We start from the raw sequence: 20768 nt of genomic DNA, 5'->3' as shown, positions 1-20768 counted from the left end.
TACAACCATCACCACTATTTAATCTCAGAACATTTCATCACCCCAAAAAGCCAACCCAGTGTTACCACCACCACCATCCACTACCAAAACTTAGTGACTGTAATTAATATCACTGAAATGTATACTTAAAATGAGAAATGTTAATCCTGTGTATATGTTACCAGAATAAAAATTAAAGGAAAGAAGCCCCACATCCATTTATAGCCGTTAACCATGCCCCTGTCTCTAGCTCCTGGCAACCACTAATCTACTTTATCTCTATGGATTTGCCTATTCTGGGCGATTCAAATAAATGCAATCATACCAAAAAAAAGTGTTCATATCTGTGGATGTAAGTTCCCCACCTTTGTTTTTCAAGATAGCTTTGGCTTGGGGGAGTGGATGTCGCTCAGTGATTGAGCACCTGCCTCCCACACATGAGGTCCCAGGTTCAATCCTCAGTACCTCCTGAGAGTAAAAAGTAAAACAACAGCAGCAACAAAAAAGATTGCTTTGGCTATTTTAAGTTCTTTGTATTTCTACATAAATTTTATGATCATCTTATAAATTTCTCCCCCAAAAACTTGCTGGAATTTGGTATTGCATTGAAAACGAAATTGATCTATAGATAGTATAGGTCATATTAATATTGACCTTTCAATTTATGAACATGGTATTTCTCTCTATTAGGTCTTTAATTTTTCTTAGCAGGGTTTGATAATTTTTCATGTGGAGTCCTTGTACTTTTGTTAGATTTATTAATAGGTACTTGAAAACTTTTTCCCTATTTGTGTGTTGCTTGTGTGTAGAAATGTGGTTGATTTTTTGTGCATTGACCTTGTATTCGGTGACTTTACCATTTATTAATTTTATTATTTTATCTGTAGAATATTTTGGATTTTCTACTTATGCAATTATCTACTAATAGATGGAAATTGCTTCCTTTCTAGTCCTTAAACTTTTATTTTTTTTCTTTCCTTCTTGCAAGTCTAGGAGTTTTATATACCATGGACTAGAAGTAGTACATCCTTGTTTTCTTCTCAGTCTCAAGGGAAACTTTTCAATATTTTATCATTATGTGTGATTTTTGCTGTAAGTTTTTTGGTGCATATTTTTTGGGAAGTTTCATTATTTTCCTAGTTTGCAAGGAGTTTTTATCATCCAAGGGATGCTGAATTACTTATTGTTAAGATGAATATATAGTTTTCTTCTTTATTCTTTTAATGGATTAAATAATATTGACATATTAATTGAGGTAATTCTATTAAATTTTTTTTTTTAGATTTATTTTATTTGTTTCTCTCCCTTTCTCCCCCACCCCGTGTTGTCTGTGTTCTGTATCCATTCACTGTGTGTTCTTCTGTGTCCACTTGCATTCTTGTCAGGCGGCACCGGGAATCTATATCTCTTTTTGTTGTGTCATCTTACTGGATCAGCTCTCCGTGTGTGCCAGGTGCCTTGCCTGGGTGGGCTGCGTTTTCCATGCAGAGTGGCTCTCCTTGTGGAGGGCACCCCTACACGGGGGGCACCCCTACACGGGGGGCACTCCTTGTGCGTGGCAGCACTGCTCATGGGCCAGCTCACCACATAGGCCAGGAGGCCCTGGGAATCGAACCCTGGACCTTCTATATGGTAGACAGATGCTTTATCAGTTGAGCCACATCTGCTTCTCTCTATTAAATGTTTTGATTTTCAAATGTTAAACCAATCTTATTTTCCAGGAAAAAATCCAACTTGATTTTTGATGTTTTAAAAAAAATGTAATTCATGATTTTTGGTTTAGAATTTTTGTCTTTATTCATGAGATAAAGTTTAATTTTCCTTTCCTTTGTTTTTGTCAGATTTTATATTAATTTTATGCTAACCTTGGAATACATTCTTAAGTGTTTTCTATTTCTCTATTCTCTGGAAGCTTTTATGTAAGACCAATGTTATTTATTTTTTAATTGTTCATAAAATTTCACCAGTGATCTTATCTGGGTCTGGATTTTCTTTGTGGAAAGTTTTAAAATTATAGATTGAATTTCTTTATATTAGGGAAATTATCCTTTAGAATATGATATAAGTTGAGTTACTTCTCAGCTCATCTTTTCTCATTCCCAGGTGTGGGAGCAGGTGCTCTTTGTTCCAGAGAAAGCTTGGGAAAAAGCAATGCTGTCCTTCAGTATACCTGCCTACACCTCCAGGCCAAAGCCATGGCTATACACATAACAGTTCAAAAATAACCACATTGGCACCTAGGATTTCTGTTTGCTTTACTCTCTTTCTTTACATTTCTCTGGATTTCACTTGTGCTAATTTAGCATCTTGACAGGAACTAAAAGTTTTAGTTCTGTCCTACTCTTAATATTTTAGTCAAGGGCAGCAGTGACTTCCACGTTGCTAAATGCTAAATCCAATGGTGACGTCTCAGGCTTCGTCTTGCTTGACCAGTTAGCTGCATTTGACATTGTTGATCACTGTTTTTCTTCTGATTTAACTTTCTTCATTTGGCTGCCAGAATACAACATTCTTTTAATTTTCCTTCTCTGATTGCTTGCTCCTTTTTCTTTGCTGGCTCCTCCTTTTCTTCCTACCTCTTGATGTTGGAGAGTCCCTAAGCTCAGTCCTTGGTCCTCATCCTTTCTCTATCTGTGACCTATCCCTTGGTGTTCTTGTTGATTCTCTTAAGTATTTCTGTGGCCTAATGACTCCTCATACTCTTAGTTTCCTAGGCTCCTTAAGCAAATACCATGAAATTATTTGGCTTAAACAGTGGGAATTTATTTGCTTAAAGTTCTGAGGCTAAAAAAAGTCCAAATCAAGACATCATCAAGGTGATGCTTTCTTCCCAAAGACTGGCTGCTGGTGTTCCTTGGCTCTTCTGCAACATGGCGAAGCACATGGCTGCATGTGCTGGTCTTTCCCTTCTTTTCTGGGTTTCATAGATTTCCTCTTCTTGCTTCTGTGGCTTTCTCTCTCTCTGTCTGAATTTCATTCTCTTATAAAGGTCTCTAGTAATAGGAATAAGACCCATCCTAATTCAGGTGGGCCACACCTTAACTGAAGTAACCTCATCAGAAGGACCTACTTACAATGGATTTACATCCACAGGAATGGATTAGATTTAAGAACATGTTTTTCTGGGGAATATACAGCTTAAAACCACCATACCCAGACCTCTTCCTGCACTTAAGAGTCATATATCTAACGGTCTACTCTACATCTCTATTTGAATGTTTAATAGACACAGCTGAACATGACTGCAACTGACTTACTGGCCACTTCCTTCCCAAACCTGTTTTCTCACAGCCTTCCCCTTCTTGATTGATAGCTGACCCTTTGGAATCATCCTTGACCTGTTTTTCCCTCATGCTGTACATCTTTCTTACTTATCAGCAGAACCTCTTGGCTCTAGATCCAAAATATATCCAGAATCTGACCTCTTCTAAACACCTGCAATTACCCAAAACAACCCTCAGGCATCTCTTACCTGAATGACAGTCAGTGGACACAGAGCAGGTCTTGCTGCCTGGGGAATGAGTCAGGTATGGCACTCCTCTGCCCAGCATTTCATTTTCCTCTGAGTAAAAGCCAGAGTTCTTCCAAAGGGTTATGTGGCTCGTTACTTCTGTATCTTGCCTCCTCCTCAGCCCTTGATCACTCTGCACCAGCCCCACTGGCCTTCTTGCTGTTCTAGAAACATACTGGGCACAATGCCATCTCCATCCTTGGGCGAGATGTACCTGCTGCCCGGAGTGTGCTCTCCCCAGGGACCTTGTGGCCAACTCCCTCTCCTCCTCTGGACCATGTTCAGAGCCCACAGCTCAGGCAGGTCTACCTGGACTCCCAGCTCAAAATTGCTGCACTAATCCCTAGCATTCCCACCCCCCTTACCTTGTTCTGTTTTGTATTTTTACCATAGCACTTCTCACCTGAAGTTTACTCATTACTCTGTTTATTGGTTTTTTTTTTTGGTAAGATTTATTTATTTACTTTATTTTTTATCTTTATTTATCTCTTCCCCCACCTAGATGGTTCCCTCATCTGTCTATTCATTGTTTGCTGACCTTCTCCAGGAGGTACTGGGAGCCGAACCAGGGACCTCCCACATGAGAGGCGAGTGTCCAGTGTCCTGAGCCACATCTGTACCCCATGGGCTGTGGTGTCTGCTGGCTCGTGGCAGGGGTGGCATTCTAGCTTGTTGTGGTCAAGGTCGCATCTGCTCGTCTTCTTCTAGGAGGCACTGGGACCTGAACCTAGGACTTCCCATGTGGTAGGAGGGCGCCCATCTGGTTGAGCCACACGACTTCTCTGTTTATTGTTTATCATCTCTTTTTCCTCTCTTGAATGACTACATCCTTCCTGAAATCTAAGGGAGGGGGGTAAGAAGGCTGTTTGTTGTTCACTGATGTTTCCCAAGTATCCAGGACAATTCCTGGCGTATAGAAAGTATTCAGAAGTTGTTGAATGAATGAATGAATGAATGAATGAATGAATTTTTGTGTGCCATTTATTTTCCTTTGTAAGTACCATGTAGCTTAATTTTAAAATCTTAACCTAATTTTTTTTTTGCCTATAGGTTTTTTTATTGAAGTATATCACTCATACATAAACATACATAAACAATAAGTGAATAGTAATAGTTTAAACTTACAAAACAAATATATATAAGATCATACAGGATTCTCATGCCTCACCCACCGCCAATACCTTGCAAAGTTGTTAAACACTTTTAACTAATGATTAAAGAGCATCGTCAAAATGTTACTACTAACCAAAGTATTTTTCCCCCAATCCACCCTATTATTGTTATCTTTATATAATATTTATATGAATATACATAAACAATAAGTGTATAGTAAAAGTTGTGAACTTAAAAGCAATCACGCATAACATCATACAGGGGTCCCAACACCTTGCATTGTTGTGAGACATTTGTTACAAATTATGAAAGAATTTTGTCAAAATCTTACTACTAATTACAGTCCTTATCTTACATTTGATGTATTTTCCCCCCAACCCACCCTATTATTATTTTTAAAATGTATTTTTATGACAGAAGTTGTAAACTTACAAAACAGCCATGCACATATGCAGAATTCCCAAACAACACCCCTCTATCAACATACCACACTATAGTGGCACAGTTGTTACAGATTATATTATATCATCCAGTTGTTACCATGTCCATAGTGTAAATTTCTCACACATTTTACATACTGACTCATTGTCAACACAGTACATCTTTGGCATAGATGCAAGAATATCATATTATTACTGCTAACCACAGCCCATAGGTTACTCCAGTTATATCTTTCCCATGCTTTTCCACATTCCCACCACCCTTCAGTAGTGATGTACATTTGCTCTAGCTAACAAAGGACACTCTTGCGTCTGTACCCTCAACCACAGTTCTCATTCACCTCTCTGTTTACTGTGCTGTCTAGTTCCTAGATTATTCTCTAGCATTCTGTCAGTTTGCATTTATATCCCTAGACTATCATTTTCAGTCACATCCCCATTTATAAACTAGCTGTTACTCACTATGTGTTACCATCCACTCTATACATTTCCATACTTTTACAGTAAAGCTAATTAAAACTTCTACATATTTTAAACATCATTAGTCCATTTCAGTCCTCCTCTTATTTCCTTTAAGAATCCACCACCTACCACCAGGTTTTGAAGATATTTTCCTACATTTTCTTCTAGAAGCTTTATGGTTCTTTTATATTTAGGTTTTTGATCCATTTTGAGTTAATTTTTGGATAAGATGTGAGATAGGGGTCCTCTTTCCTCCTTTTGGCTATGGATACCCAGTTCTCTCAGCACCATTTGTTGAATGGACTGTTTTGCTCAAGCTGGGGAGGTGGGTTTGACAGGCTTGTCAAAAATCACTTGACCATTAATAAGAGGGTCTGTTTCTGAACCATCAGTTTGGTTCCATTGGTCTATGGGTCTGTCTTCATGCCAGTACCATGCTGTTTTTACCACTGTAGCTAGGTAAAATGATTTAAAGTCTGGAGATGAGAGTCCTCCAATTTTGCTTTTCCTTTTTAAGATGTTTCTGGCTATTCAGGACCTCTTACCCTTCCAAATAAATTTGATATTCGTGCTTTCAACTTATTTAAAAAATGCTGGTGGAATTTGTATTGGGATTGTGTTGAATCTGTATATCAGTTTGAGTAAAATTAACATCTTAATGATATTTAGTCTTCTAATCTGTGAGCATGGAATGTTCTTCCAATTATTTAGGCCTTTTAAAATTTCTTTTAACATTCAGTTATAGTTTTCTGAATACAGGTGCTTTACATTATTGGTTAAGTTTATTATGGATTATTTGGGTTTTATCTGTCATTTTATTTTCACCACTCTTTGACTCTTTTAGTTATTTTATTGATATAATCTTCATTTCTAGACTGTCTTTCAGGCCTCTCTCTTCTGTCTTTTCTTTTCAGGCTCTAGCGCACCCTTTAGTATTTCCTGAAAATCTGGTCTCTTGGTTAGAAATTCTCTCACTTTCTGTTTATCTGTGAATATTCTAGACTCGTCCTCATTTTTGAAAGATAGTCTTGCTGGATATAAGATTTCTTGGCTAGAAGTTTTTCTCTTATCTTAAATATATCATACCACTGTCTTCTTACCTCCATGGTTTCTGGTGAGAAATCAGCAGTTAATCTTATTGGGTATCCCTTATATGTTATACATTGCTCTTCTTTTTCTGTTCTTAGAATTCTCTCTTTGTCTTTGGCATTTGGTATTCTGATGAGTATGTGTCTCAGACTTGTTCTATTCAAATTATACTCAGATAGGAGCTGTTGTGCTTCTTGGACATGGATATCTATGTCCTTCCATAGGGTTGGGAAATTTTCTACCATTATTTCTTGAAATATTCCCTTTGCCCCTTTTCCCTTCTCTTCTTTCTCTGGCACACCCATGACACATATGTTTGCACATCTTTTGCTGTCATTTAGTTCCCTGAGGCCTTGTTCAATTTTTTCCTTTCTTTTCTTCATCTGTTCTTTTGTATGCTCACTTTCAGAGGCCATTTCCTCAAGCTCACCAATTCCTTCTTCTGCCTCCTCAAATCTGCTACTATATGATTCCAATGTATTTTTTTTAAGATTTCTCTCCCCTCCCCCCCAAATTGTCTGCTCTCTGTGTCCATTCGCTGTGTGTTCGTCTGTGTCTGCTTGTATTCTTGTCAGCGGCAGCCAGAATCTGTGTCTCCTTTTGTTGTGTCATCTTGCTGCGTCAGGTCTCCGTGTGTGCAGAGCCATTCCCAGGCAGGCTGCACTTTTTTCTCACTGGATGGCTCTCCTTAGGGGGTGCACTCCTTGCGCATGGGGCTCCCCTTGCGAGGGATGCCCCTGCGTGGCACGGCACTCCTTGCATGCATCAGCATGGAGTATGGGCCAGCTCATCACACGGGTCAGGAGGCCCTGGGTTTGAAACGTGGGCCTTCCATGTGGTAGGTGGACGCTCTATCTGTTGGGCCAAATCTGCTTCCCCCAATGTATTTTTAATTTCATTTATTGTGCCTTTCATTCCCATTAGGCCTGCTATTTTTCTATGTATGCTTTCTTTCAAATTCTTCTTTGTGCTCATCCAGGGTCTTCTTTTTTTTTTAAAGATTTACTTACATTTCCCCTTCCCCTCCTCCTACCCTGCTGTTTTTGTTGTCTGTGTTGTCTTCTTATTTTCTCTCCTCTAGGACTCACTGGGATTTGATCCTGGAGACCTCTGATGGGGAAAGAGGTTTCCTATCAATTGCGCCACCTCATTCCTAGTTTCTGCTGTGCTTCACCTTGACTCTCCCCTTGTTTCTCTTTTGATGCATCATCATCTTGCTGTAGTCACTTGCGTGGGCACTGACTCACCATGCGGACACTTGCATGGGCACTCGCACGGGCACTGGCTCACCACACTGACACTTGTGCTCTCCACGTGGGCAGTTGCGCTCACCGGTTCACCATGTGGGCACTTGCGTGGGCACTGGTTCGCTGTGTGGGCATGCTTTCTCTTCTTTTTTACCAGGAGGCCCCAGGGATCGAACCCAGTTCCTCCCATATGGTAGGAGGAAGCTCTGTCACTTCAGCCACATCCACTTCCCCCAGTGTCTTCTTCTTATCTGTAATCTCTTTAGCCATCTTATTGAATTTATTAAGGAGATTTGTTTGAACATCTATGCTTAGTTGTTTCAACTCCTTTATGTCATTTGGAGGCTTATCTTGTTCCTTTAACTGGGCCACATCTTTGTGTTTCTTGGTGTGGATTTTAATTTTTTGTTCGTGTCTTCGTATCTGGCTTACTAGAGTATCTATTCTGGGAGCAGTTTTTCTTTTTAGTTTAGGGCTTCCTGCCCCTTCTGCCTTGCTGGTTGTGCAGTAGGAGCCAAAGATGTAGTTGGTGCTATAAGCTGTGGAGGCACAAGCAGCCCTCATTGCCCCAGGGACTGATGAAGTTTCTCCCAACTTTCTCTTTTGCCAGGGATAGGGGCAGAGTCACAGCTGTGTGGAATAATCCAAGTTATGCAGGGCTGGACTGTAGTTGCCCAGAAAGACTGATGAAACTTCATGTTCCTTTCTGCCCTCCCTGGAGAGGGGATGGAGCTGCAGAGGTGGACAGCAGTCTATGCAGTGTGGGTCCAAGATGACTACAGTTACCCTGGTAGACTTCTGACTGTTCAGTCTATGCCAGCCAAAGGGATCTGGATAGGCTGGTGCAGGGCCTGCCGGCTTCCTCCCTGCCAGAGGTGGGACTGAAGCCTAGGCTAGGGCTGTAGGCTGATCTGGGTGGAAGAAACGGTCTCTACCATCACTGTGATTTTCAGTCAGCCTGGCTTCCTCTCAGGCTCGGGGTGGAGTCAAATGGCCGCTACTGGCCTCTTTCCAACTTGGACAGGTTCAAACTTCAGCTGTTCTTAGGACTATACTTTCGCCAGCCAAGTTTACTAATCAGTAGCTGAAATCGGTGGCCAACTGTCTCTTTCTTCCCTGTTTTTGGGAAATGGAGCTTCCAATTCCAGCCGTAGAATAGCTCCTGGGGTTGCTTGTGCTGCCAAAGTAGGGTGATCATTGGTCTCTGCAGCGTGACCTGGAGTTTCCTGGAGAGTCTGGTTCAGGTCCCCCCAGATTCCTCCCTCCCAGAGGTGGGGCTGGGGCTTAGGCTAGAGCTGCAATCTGAGTTGAAGGGAAAGAAGCCGGTCCCCACCAGCACTGTGACTTTCAGCCCTCCCTGCTTCCCCTCATGCCAGGCATAGAGTTAAAATGGCGGCTACTGGCCTCTTTCTGACTTGGACAGGCTCAAAGTTTAGCTGTTCTTAGGATTATACCTTAGCCAGCCAAATTTACTCATCAGTAACCGAAGTTGGTTCCCAGCTGTCTCTTCCTTCCTCGCTTTTGGGAAGTGGAACTTTCAATTCCAGCTGCGGAATAGCTCCCGAGGTGGTTTATGCCGCCAGTGGAGGATGTGGCGTGGAGCGCTCTACCAATGAATCTTCTCTGCAGATGGGTGGTCTCCTCCTTCCATTCCTTTAAGGATGTTGCAGGATCCTCTTCTGGTCTCCTGGAGCCCAAACAGGTGCTTCAGATAGGTCTGAGTGTTTACTAACTGCCCTGTAGCACAAGCTGACCCTAAGAGTTCCTTACTCTGCTGCCATCTTGCTGGTTGTCCTTTATCTAATATTTTTATCTTTTAATAGTAGATTTAAATGTCTTTACTTTGAGTGTTACTTTGTTTTTTGTTTTACGTTTCATACCTATATACTAAAACTTTTTAAATTTGTTATGTCAACTATATTTAATAAATCATCCTGTGCATTTCTAAATTGAATTTGTGATTTTATTGTATATTAAGGTACTATATATATATTTGAATCTATTTCTGGACTTTTTTCCCTCACTGACCTAGCTTTATGATAAATAGTAATGCCTAGTAAGGCAAAAGCCCACTCTACAGTTTTGTTTGGAGATTTCCTTGTCTCTTTTTCCTCCTGAATTAAAAAAATATATATCTAGTGAAATCTCTTCCCTCTTGTAAAAAATTTAAGAAAAACAAACAAAATAATTGGCTTGCTAAATATTTACCTTAAAATTTTATTGTTAATTATTTTATTTTATTTTATTTGTTTCTCTCCCCTTCTCCTCCCCGCCCCAGCTGTCTGTTCTCTGTGTCCATTTGCTGCGTGCTCTTCTTTTGTCTGCTTCTGTTGTTGTCAGCGGCATGGGAATCTGTGTCTCTTTTTGTTGTGTCATCTTGTTGTGTCAGCTCTCCATGTGTGCGGCTCCATTCTTGGGCAGGCTGCACTTTCTTTCGCGCTGGGTGGCTCTCCTTGCAGGGAGCACTCCTTGTGCTTGGGGCTTCCCCACGCGGGCGACACCCCTGCGTGACATAGCGCTCCTTGCGCGCATCAGCACTGCGCATGGGCCAGCTCGACACGGGTCAAGGAGGCCCAGGGTTTGAACCACAGACATCCCATGTGGTAGAAGGACGCCCTATCCACTGGGCCAAGTCTGCTTTCCTTATTGTTAATTTTGATGGCTCAATATTTTGATAAGTCGTAATTCTCAAAAACATTGTTTTATGTCCTTCAGTAATACTTAAAAAACAATAGCTTTATTGAGATATAATTCATAATTAAAAAAAAGAGATTTATTTATTTATTTATTTCCATCTCTCCACCTCCCCCAGTTGTCTGCTCTCTGTGTCCATTCACTGTGTGTTCTTCTGTGACTGCTTCTATCCTTATCAGTGGCACCAGGAATCTGTGTCTCTTTGTTCCATCAACTTGTTGTGTCAGCTCTCCATGTGTGCGGTGCCACACCTGGGCAGGCTGCATTTTCTTTAGTGCTGGGTGGCTCTCCTTACGGGGCGCACTCCTTGCACATGGGGCTCCCCTACGCGGGGGATACCCCTGCATGGCACAGCACTCCTTGTGTGCATCAGCACTGTGCATGGGCCAGCTCCACATGGGTCAAGGAGGCCCGGGGTTTGAACTGCAGACCTTCCATGTAGTAGGTAGATGCCCTATCCATTGGGCCAAGTCCACTTCCCATAATTTTTAAAGTGTACACTTCAGTGTGCACTTCACTTTAGCATATTTACAGAGTTGTGCAGCTACACTACTGTCTAATTTTAGAGCATTTTCATCACTCGCAAAAGAAGCCCTGAACTTGTTAGCAATCACTGCCCACCCTTCTTTATCCCCATTGCCTGGCAACCACTATCTACTTTTTGTCTGTATAGATTTGCTTATTATTGGCATTTCATATAAAGGGAATCATAAAGCATGTGGCCTTTGTGTCTGTCTTCTTTTACTTAGCATGTTTCCATCGTTTAGCCATGTTTTAGTATGTCAGTACTTAGTTCTCTTTTATGACCAAATAATATTCCATTGTGTGGATATGCCATACTTTTTTAATCCACGTATCAGTTTGTGGACATTTGGGTTTCCATTTTTTGGCTATTATCAATAATGCTGCCATGAATATTCACGTACAAGTTTTTATGTAGACATATGTTTTAAGTTCTCTTGGGTGTATACCTACGAGTAGAACTGCTGGATCGTATATGGTAGGTAACTCTGTGTTTAGCATTTTGAGGAACTCTTAAAACCATTTTCTATGGCAGTTATAGTAATTTACATTCCCACCAGCATTATATGAAGGTTCCAGTTTCTTCACATCTTTACTGACACTAGTAATTTTCCATTTTTTAAATAATAGCCATCCTAGTAGGTATATTTTAGTGTGGTTTTGATTTGCATTTTTCTGATGATTAATGATGCTGAGTGTCTTTTCATGTGCTTATTGACATTTGTGTATCTTCTTTGGAGATTTATCTATTCAGATTCTTTGCCCATTTTTAAATTGGATTATTTGTCTTTTTATTATTGAGTTGTTACAGTATTTTACACCAGACGCATTACCAGATGTGTGATCTCCTTCCTAACGTTTTACATGATTTTTAATCTAAGTCATATACCTTTGTAGCTATTTGTCATTTTCAACATTGCTCCAAAGTTGTTATGTTTTCCTCCCTTTTCCATTATTAAATCAATATTGCTAACGTATAGTTAAAATTCTGCATCTAATTGCTCATTAGCTAGTGATTTTCTTCTTACACACAAGATTAAGGTAGGGTGTAATGATTCATCATTGAGAATAAATTGGATAAGTTTTCTATTTTCAGTTGGCCTTATGTTATTGAAATAAACCCTATTTGTCCTTCCATTTACTTAAAAAATTTATTGAGCACCTACTGTGTTTTAGGTGAAAAGACTGCTATGAACAAAAGAAAGCTACCACTTTTATAGAGAGCATTTTCCAATGGATCATGATGTATTATTTTAATAAAAATCTTCTGTACTTTGTTTGCTAACATTTCATTAGGAACATTTGCATCCAAACTATAAGAGAAATTGTACTGTAGTTTTCTTTTGTTGTACTGCTTTATAAGGTTTTAATTTTAAGATTACCATAGTTCAGAAATGATTTGGGGAGCATTCCATATTTTTTGAAAGAGTATATGACAATGTCAGACTCATCTGTTCATGAAAGACTGACTAGAATTTAGTTTAAAGGTTCCAGTGCTGCTGGTTTTTAAATCATCAATAGATTTGCAAATCTCATATTCAGTTATTGATCTGATTATCTTGTTTGAGGATGAGTTTTGTTAAAATTTTACTAGTAAACAATCTGTTTCCTCTATATTCTGAAAATGTATTGCTGTGAAATGTCACATATGATTATTCTATAATTTATTACTCTTCCATCTTTGTGGATATATGCCTTTCCTCAACTCTGTTGTATAATTTTGCTGTTTTACTTTTCCCCTCTAATTTGCCCATTGGGTATATAATGTCTTTTTTAGGATATACTGAAAAAATGCATTTGGTTTTATTTAGCCTTCCTCCTTTATTTTGGCTTTAATTTCATTCATTTAGAATTTTATCCTTACTTTTCATGCTTTCTTTTATTTTGTTATTTTTCAAAATTCTTTTAGCTAAATATAGAGTTGATAATTATTTTCAGTCTTTCAATTTAAAAATCAGTTAAAGACAATTTTTCTCTGTAGTAGCTTTAATTGTGGCTCTCAAGTTTCCATGTAACTTATTCCCTTTTGTTTCTTTCTAGGAAATTGTAAATTGGATATTGATTGCTTTTTCTTTGATCTAAAGTTTTTGTTTGTACACTGTGTCTCATTTTATGACTCAATAACTTTTTGGTGAATTTTTTTTTCATTTTAGTTTTATAGCCCACAGTCAAGACAGTGTAGCTTGTAAAACTTCTGACTTTTAGAATTCAGTAACAGTTTCTAAGCAAAGCACAGCATAATGATTATGAGTAGAGCCTTGTCAGATGAGCAGGGTGACCTTGGGAAGTTGGTAACCTTTTTCTGCCTCGATTTTCATATCTGTTAAATGGGGAAAATAATATCTGTTATAGGTTTATAGTGTTATAAGAGGAAACATATATTTATAATATCATTTAAAAGTCGCTCTTCTAAATAAAAGTATCCACTAAATTTTAGTTATTATTATTATTACCTGACCAGTTTTTGCAAAATTTTCTAAAACATAAGAGTTAAATGATCTCTATTTGATTGCTGAGCTTTCTTCTATATAGATATACATTTTCTCCCACTGTAACATGGTTTTGTTTGCTTTAAACAAATTCTCTTATAATTGTAGCAGTTTTTCCTACCTCTATTTGGATACATACAGATTTGTCTTTTCTTTATTAATTTTGCCATTTATCATTACATGCCACCTTTCTTTGCCCCATTGAAAGATTAAGGCTGCACATTCCACTTTATATAATATATAATATATATTCCACTATATATAATATATAATAATCCACACTTGCTTCCCTTTATTTGCATTTTCCTGAAATTTTTGTCCATTCCTTCATTTTCACCATATTTTTTATTTTTTTGTAATGATCCAGTGAAATTTTATTTACAAAAGAGGCAGCTAGATTTAATCTCTGCCTTCTTGCCTCTATGGTTTCCTTTTTTTTTTTTACTTAAAAAATTTTTAAACATATTTCTATTACATAAATGTTACAGAGACTTTATAGGGCAATTTTCACCATTCTTTATCACTTTGTTTTAGATTTATGTTTTATAAACAACAGATGGCAAGATTTTTTTAAACCAATATGACAGTCTTTCTTAGATAAGAAATTCATCCAGTCATATATTCTGCAATTATTCATATATTTGATTATATTTATCCATCTTAGTTTACTGACTATATAAGAATATAATAATATATGTTATATACATTAATTGTACTCTTTTAATATGCCTGTTCTGGCTTGTTCAGATTTCTCATTTATTCATTTTTCTTCTGTTAATCGGGTAATTTTCTGATTTTCAGTTCTCGTAGTTACCAACCGATCCTTAATTATAACTAAGCCTTTATCTAGTAATATCAGGATTAGTTACTTGCTCTTCTGCTGCTTCATGGTGTGGTTGTCACTCCTTCTCCAGATCTCCTTAGACGACCTTCACAAAGCTTCAATCCCCCTACCTTGATACCCATACTCCTTCATTTTGCTAGTTGGTTTCCCCTTCTCTTCTGTTTCAATTACTCTTCTCTTTCAATTACTCTTCTCTAACATTACATTATAAATGTCAAATTATGTTAATACCATCCATTTAGTTGTAACCATCTATCTATAACAAGATTTTTTTGTTTCCCTTCCCTACCCTTCATATTCCCCTGGCTTGAGAGGTGTTTGCGTGCTTGTTAGAGCATCTCCTCAGGTGTTTTCTCTACAGAAGTTACCTGGGTGATCTACTCCTCCTGAGGCCCTGCTGTCTGAACACATCTGATTTTTGGCCTTTGATATGAAAAACTGTTTATGTGTAGGATTTCTAGATTGATATTTATTTTTTCCATGATCTTAAACAATCTTTTTCCTTCTAGCATTGCAGTTGCGACATCTAAAGCTAGGATAGTTCTCTTCTTTATGAATAACCTTTTGTTTTCATTTGGAAGGTTTTCACATTGATTCATTGTCATCAGAATTAAACAAAGATAAGCTTCAGTGTGTCTTTTTCATTAATCATTAATTCTAGATAAGTGTTTTTTTTTCTTTCAAGACTTTTAATATTATTCACTCCCCTCTCTTTTTTAAAGTTTTATTGAGATATATTCACATACCATAAAATCTATCCAGAGTATATAATCAATGGGTTTTAATATAATCACAGTGTTGTGCATTTGTCACCACAAAAAAATTCAGAACAATTTTATTACTCCAAAAAGAAAAACTCTGTACCACTTAGCAATCACCTCTTGATCCCTTTATCCTTCCCCAGCCCTACATAACCACTAATCTGATTCCGTACTTATAAATTGATTTATACTTACATTTTATATAAATAAAATCATATAATATTTAGTACTTTGTATCTGGTTTCTTTCATTTAGCATAATGTGTTTTTTTTTTTGCCTGATATTAACATATTGTAACATTAACATTCATTTGTTCAGTTTCAAAGAAAAACAGTCTTATATATGCAGTATTACTCATATTCATATTTCACATGATCTCCTCTCTTCCTGCTTGTGTGGTTTTTGATGAGAAGTCTACTGTCATTCTTATCTTAGTTCCCCTCTAGGTAAGATGTGTTTTTTCCCATCTGCAGTCTTTCAAGATTTTTCCCTTTGTCTTTGGTTTTCTGCACTTCAATATGATATTCCTAGATGTGGTTTCCTTGGTAGTTATTCTCTTTGATGTTCTCTGAGCTCCCTTTAGCTGTCATTAATTTTACAATGTTTTCAGCCATTATTACTTCCAGTATTTCTTCTGCTCCATTCTCTTTTTGTGGTATTTCAGTCATGCATCTATTATACCTTTTGATGTCCCCAAGTTCTTTTTTTTTTTTTTTGCTTTTGTTTTTTTGTTTTTTGTTTTTCCAATAAAACTTTAAAATTTATTAACATTTAAATTACAAACCAAACATTGGCAACCATAGACAGACATGTTTGCTATGTACAAACTACCACTGTAAGGTTATACTTTCAAATACAACTTCAGAATTAGTTGCGATAAACCAACATATTTTCTCAGAAACAGTATCATTTCCTAAAGCATACAATCCATGAAATGAAGTTGATAATGTTAAATAATTTACCATTTTCCTGAAAGCAAGCTATAGAAAATGCAGTAGTTATTATGACTGAACAAGGCTCTGATGATTCAGGAGTTTTTAAGATTATATAAATATACATATATATTAAAAATACTGTTAGTCGAGTTGTAATATCCATAAAAAGAACAGTTCTGCCAGAGTTCACAGATAAATCCACTCATTTTGCTTCTCCAATCTCCCACCAAGCAGCTTTCAGGTTAGAAATGGAAGACGGAAAAATCATACATTCTACATGAAATCACGAAGACATTGTGAAATAGCCTGCAGAAAATAAGCAAAAAATATCCATTTGCCAAAATCATATATTAATAGGATATCAAGATAAGCATCTCGGTGTTCTCTTAAAGTCTTGCAGACTCAGATCTGAGGTCTTTCGCTGCAACAAGGAAAGTGGTCTTCGGTCCGAAAAAGAACGGGTGGTTCATACCCGGTCTGCTGTTGCCTCGTGGACGATGCCTTGTTAAAGAAGGTGGGCACGCTAATTGTTTGCAAGAATTTTTTAAACGTAATAGGGAAAGTCCCCAGTTCAGCTTCTGCCTTTGTGACCCGTTCCTCCATTCGAGCCACGCTGCTCCCGATCATTTTCAGGAAGGCCTCAAGTTTGTCGATCTTTCTGTAGATCTGCCTCATCTCGGTGGCTTTCGCGTAAATGCGGGGTACACCTTCACTGACCATGTGGGAGGAGTCACCACGAATCATATCCAACATGCCCACGAATTCGTCCACTTTGGTGAGCAGGTCTTCAAGACTCTCCTCCAAGGCCTCGACCTCGGGCCGGCCCCCGGCGCGGGCTCCGGGCAGCAGGCAGGCGGCGTATTCCGCGGCGGCGCGGCGCAGCAGGGGCAGGTCGCGGCCGGGCGCGCCGTCCTCCGCGCCCTCGTCCTTCCACGGCCCCGAGGCGCTGCTGTGGCTCTGTGACACGTTGCCGCTGTCCCTGCTCCACGCGGCTCCCTGGGGCTCGGGCTCATCCTCAGGCCCGGCCCCCGGGGACCCACGACTGGCGGCGACATGCTCCATGACCCACAGCGGCCTGCGCCCCACAGCCCCCAAGTTCTTGAATGCTCTCTTTTTTCATTCTTCTTCTCTTTGCATTTTAGTTGGTGACATTTCTGTTGACGCCTTTTCAAGTTCACTGGTTCTTTCCTTGGCTTTGTGTGATGAACCTGTCAACGGCATTCTTCTTTTCTGTTACTATGCTTTTGATTTCTAGCGTTTCTGGTTGAGTTTTTCTGCTTACATTATCCATCTGTTCTTTTTTTCTCCCCTCCCCCTCTTTTGCCCTACTGTTTTTTCTATCTGTATCCATTAGCTCTGTGATATTCTGTATCTATTTCTCGTTTTGTCTTCCATCTTTCTCCTCTAGGATTCATTGAGATTCAATCCTGGAGACCTCTGATGTGGAGAGAGGTTCCCTGTCAGCTGTGCCACCTCAGTTCCTGTTCTCTGCCATGCTTCACCTTGACTCTCCCTTTTGTTTCTCTTTGGTTGTGTCATCCTCTTGCTGTGTGACTCACTTGTGTGGGCATTGGCTCCCTGCTCGGGCTCTCAGCTTATCACCTGGGCACTGGCTTGTCTCTCAGGCACTGGCTTACCATGTGCGCACTCATGTGAGCACTCGACTCACAACATGGGCACTCAGCTTGCCATGTGGGCACTGGCTTGCTGCATGGGCGCTGGCTCACCACACGGGCACTTACATGGGCACTCGGCTCACCATGTGGGCACTCACTCGGCTTACTACATGGGCTCTTGACTCACCATGTGGGCACTCAGCTCACCATGTAGGTCTTGCGTGAGCACTTGGCTCACCACATGGGCATTTGGCTCACTACACGGGCACTCACATGGGCACTCGGCTCACCTCATGAGCACTTGGCTCACTGTGTGGGCACTTGGCTCACCATGCTGGCACTTGGCTCGCCACGCGGGCACTGGCTCACTGCGCAGGCACGCTTTCTCTTCTTTTTCACCAGGAGGCCCTAGAGATTGAACCCAGGTCCTCCCATGTGGTAGTGGGAGGCCTTATCACTTGAGTCACATCGCTTCCCTCCATCTGTTCTTAAAGTATTAATCGTAATTATTTTAAAGTCCCTGTGTAATAATTCCAACATCTGTACCACACCTGAGTTTGGTTCTGATTGCTTTGCATCTTCAGAGTAAGTTTTTCTTGCCTTTTGGCATGTCCTGTCATTTTTTGTTGAAAGCTGAACATGTTGTATCTGGTAATAAGAACTGAGATAATAGGCTTTAGTGTAAGGATTTATGTTAAATCTGCCTAGGAGTTGGGCTCTGTTTAATGTTTGCTGGACCTATAGTTGTGGGAGACTTCAGATTCCTCGAGCGTCCCTCTTGACTTTGCACTTCCCTCCGTACTTCCCAATAGACTCTGTTGAGATCTGTCTCGCAGCTCTTGGAGCTGATGCCTGCTGTTACTGTACTGAGCCCTGCTGGTGTGCTGTAAGGTGGGGCGGGGGAGCATTCTACAGCTCAGCTTCACTCAGTCTTCTGGTGGGATGTGCCCCTGGGTGGTGACCTTCACCAATGTTACTGATAAGCTGAAAACTTCCTCCCAGCACCTCCTATAGGTACTTTTGTCCTGTGTTCTAGGAGATTTGCACAACTTTTCATGTATGTCCATTCTATTTCAGGTCTTCAGCTGAGAGTTTTGACCTTAGTTTTAACAATTCAACAGTCAAGACTTTAAATTTGAGGAAAATCTTTTTGTCCTCTGATGGCTTCTCGTCTTTGAAGTCCGTTCTTACTTTATTTTAGTAATTTTCTTCTCAGTATATGTAAGAGTATCATTGGAATTAAAAGCTGATTTTCTGACTTCCGGCAAGATGGTGGCTGAGTGAGCTTGCCTTGCCGTCTCTCCTGGGAAGAGGCAGCTGGGTGCCGCCGGAGGTTCTCTGGGACCAGGCTTTTTCGGGATTTTTGCAGGGCAGGAAGTGTCTGGACATCGATTTGGTGGGAAGGTAATGGAGAGGATTGGTCTGTAAGATATAATTTGGGTTCTATTGCCCGGAGGTGAGACCTGCACACGGGTTGCTCCCTCCTTGGGGGTGGGTGGAGCTGCGGAACCCGCACTGCGGCCATGCTTTTTGGTGGCTCTGCGGTGTTGGGGAATTCGTGAGTCCTGGGCGGGCTGTTGGGGGGTTGACGGGACGGGGCGCCTTTGCAGATCATTTTGGGGAGACAGACGGTGTTTTGTTGTGAAGCGGGGGAATTTTTGATTGCGGACACAAGTAATAACGCTTCCGCCTGGAGCCCCGCCCCCACAGGCCCGGCTGCTGATCTGCAACAGAATCAGAGTGTTGGCAATAAAGGGACCTAATTGGGAGGTTGATACAGGGTGCGGCAAGGGAGGGGGACACGTCTGGAAGTCGATTGGGGAATATTTTGCGAAGCTTGGGAATTCCGGTTGTGGAATCTGTTTTTGACGTTTCCAACTGGAGCCCAACCCACGGGCCGGGCTCCGGTGCTGCGTCATTAAATTGGCTGCGGTGTAGAGGCGCCCCCAGGTGGCCGTTTTGTGGGATCATAGGGTGGGAGCGGTCCTAAAGCTGAATTGACGAAATATCCACAAAAATAAACCCTAGTGAGTAAGTGAATTGCAGGGTTCAGACATAATATAGAGTTTGTGGATCTGACTTCCCCCAAAGGGCTGGCACCCAGCTGCGGTGATCCCTGAGGGCTGTGTTACACTGTGGGGCTCCTAGGCTTCCTGTTGACCAGATCAGAGGTTGCCAGGTCTGAATCCCCTAAACTCTGGTGGCCCATACCCCAGAGACTCACACCTCTTGAGTCTTCAATATCTCAGACTTTCCACCCCTGAATTCATCACGCCCTGAGGTCCATCTGAGGTCCTTGAATGCCCTGGCCTTCAACGTTTGCATTTTTTCTTTACTGTTTCATTTTGTTTTGTTTTTATTTTCATTTTATCTTATTTTTTACTTTTTTTTAATGTCCTGATTGCTATTATTGCATTATCCCCTAGTCTTTTCTCCAGTATCCCCCAAAGTATTTTTTTTTTATTCAGTTATTTAGGGTTTTTTTTTGTTGTTGTTATAGTTAGTGTTGCAATTGTGGTTCGCGTATATCTGTTTTTTTCGTACCCCTACCTGTTCCCCACCCTTTGCCCACCCCCCTTTTTCTTTTTTCCTTTCTTCTCTTCTTTTTTTTTTTTTCATTTTTTCTTTTTTCTTTTTCTGATTTTGCTCTCCCTCTTGTCCCTCATTTTCTACTTATTTTATTTTAACTCAATTATACAATAGGTGCTGCAGGGAACACCTCACATTTGCTGGGTTCTCTCATCCTCCACTGCCTCATTTGTAAGTGAACTGATTTAGGCTACCTACACTATCCCCTTTCGCCTACATCTTGATATCCGCCATCATCTACTGTCTCTCCTATATTCCACCCCCCATCTCCCTTTCTTTGATCCACAAAGTATCTAACTCTTAATTCCTAATACCCTTGTTTTGTTTACTGTCTGTTATCCACTCTTGAAACTACTACCTTTCTTTTCTCTTTCCCTCTCTCACGAAAACAATAGCTTTTTAGCTCATACCATATTCCTCCCGAATTCAGTCAGCTACCTCATAATAGGTACTCTACCTACTGCTATAACTCTACAC

The 20768-nt window shown here is 40.1% G+C and overlaps 2 protein-coding genes across 8 annotated transcripts in view; one reads left to right on the top strand and one right to left on the bottom strand.

Annotated features, from left to right (window-relative positions):
• LOC101417375 (zinc finger protein 33B-like) overlaps window positions 1–20768 on the top strand; it is a 79658-nt gene that overhangs the window by 6786 nt on the left and 52104 nt on the right. The window lies entirely within an intron of this gene.
• LOC101416932 (biogenesis of lysosome-related organelles complex 1 subunit 4-like) lies at window positions 15899–18980 on the bottom strand. Its single transcript, XM_058299207.1, has one exon. It carries the CDS (start codon window positions 17146–17148, stop codon window positions 16489–16491), a length of 660 nt encoding a protein of 219 aa, XP_058155190.1. The 5' UTR covers window positions 17149–18980; the 3' UTR covers window positions 15899–16488.

This window comes from Dasypus novemcinctus, chromosome 6, assembly GCF_030445035.2.
Source record: "Dasypus novemcinctus isolate mDasNov1 chromosome 6, mDasNov1.1.hap2, whole genome shotgun sequence".
Classification (NCBI taxonomy): domain Eukaryota; kingdom Metazoa; phylum Chordata; class Mammalia; order Cingulata; family Dasypodidae; genus Dasypus; species Dasypus novemcinctus.
This window is presented reverse-complemented; position numbering and strand designations above follow the sequence as displayed.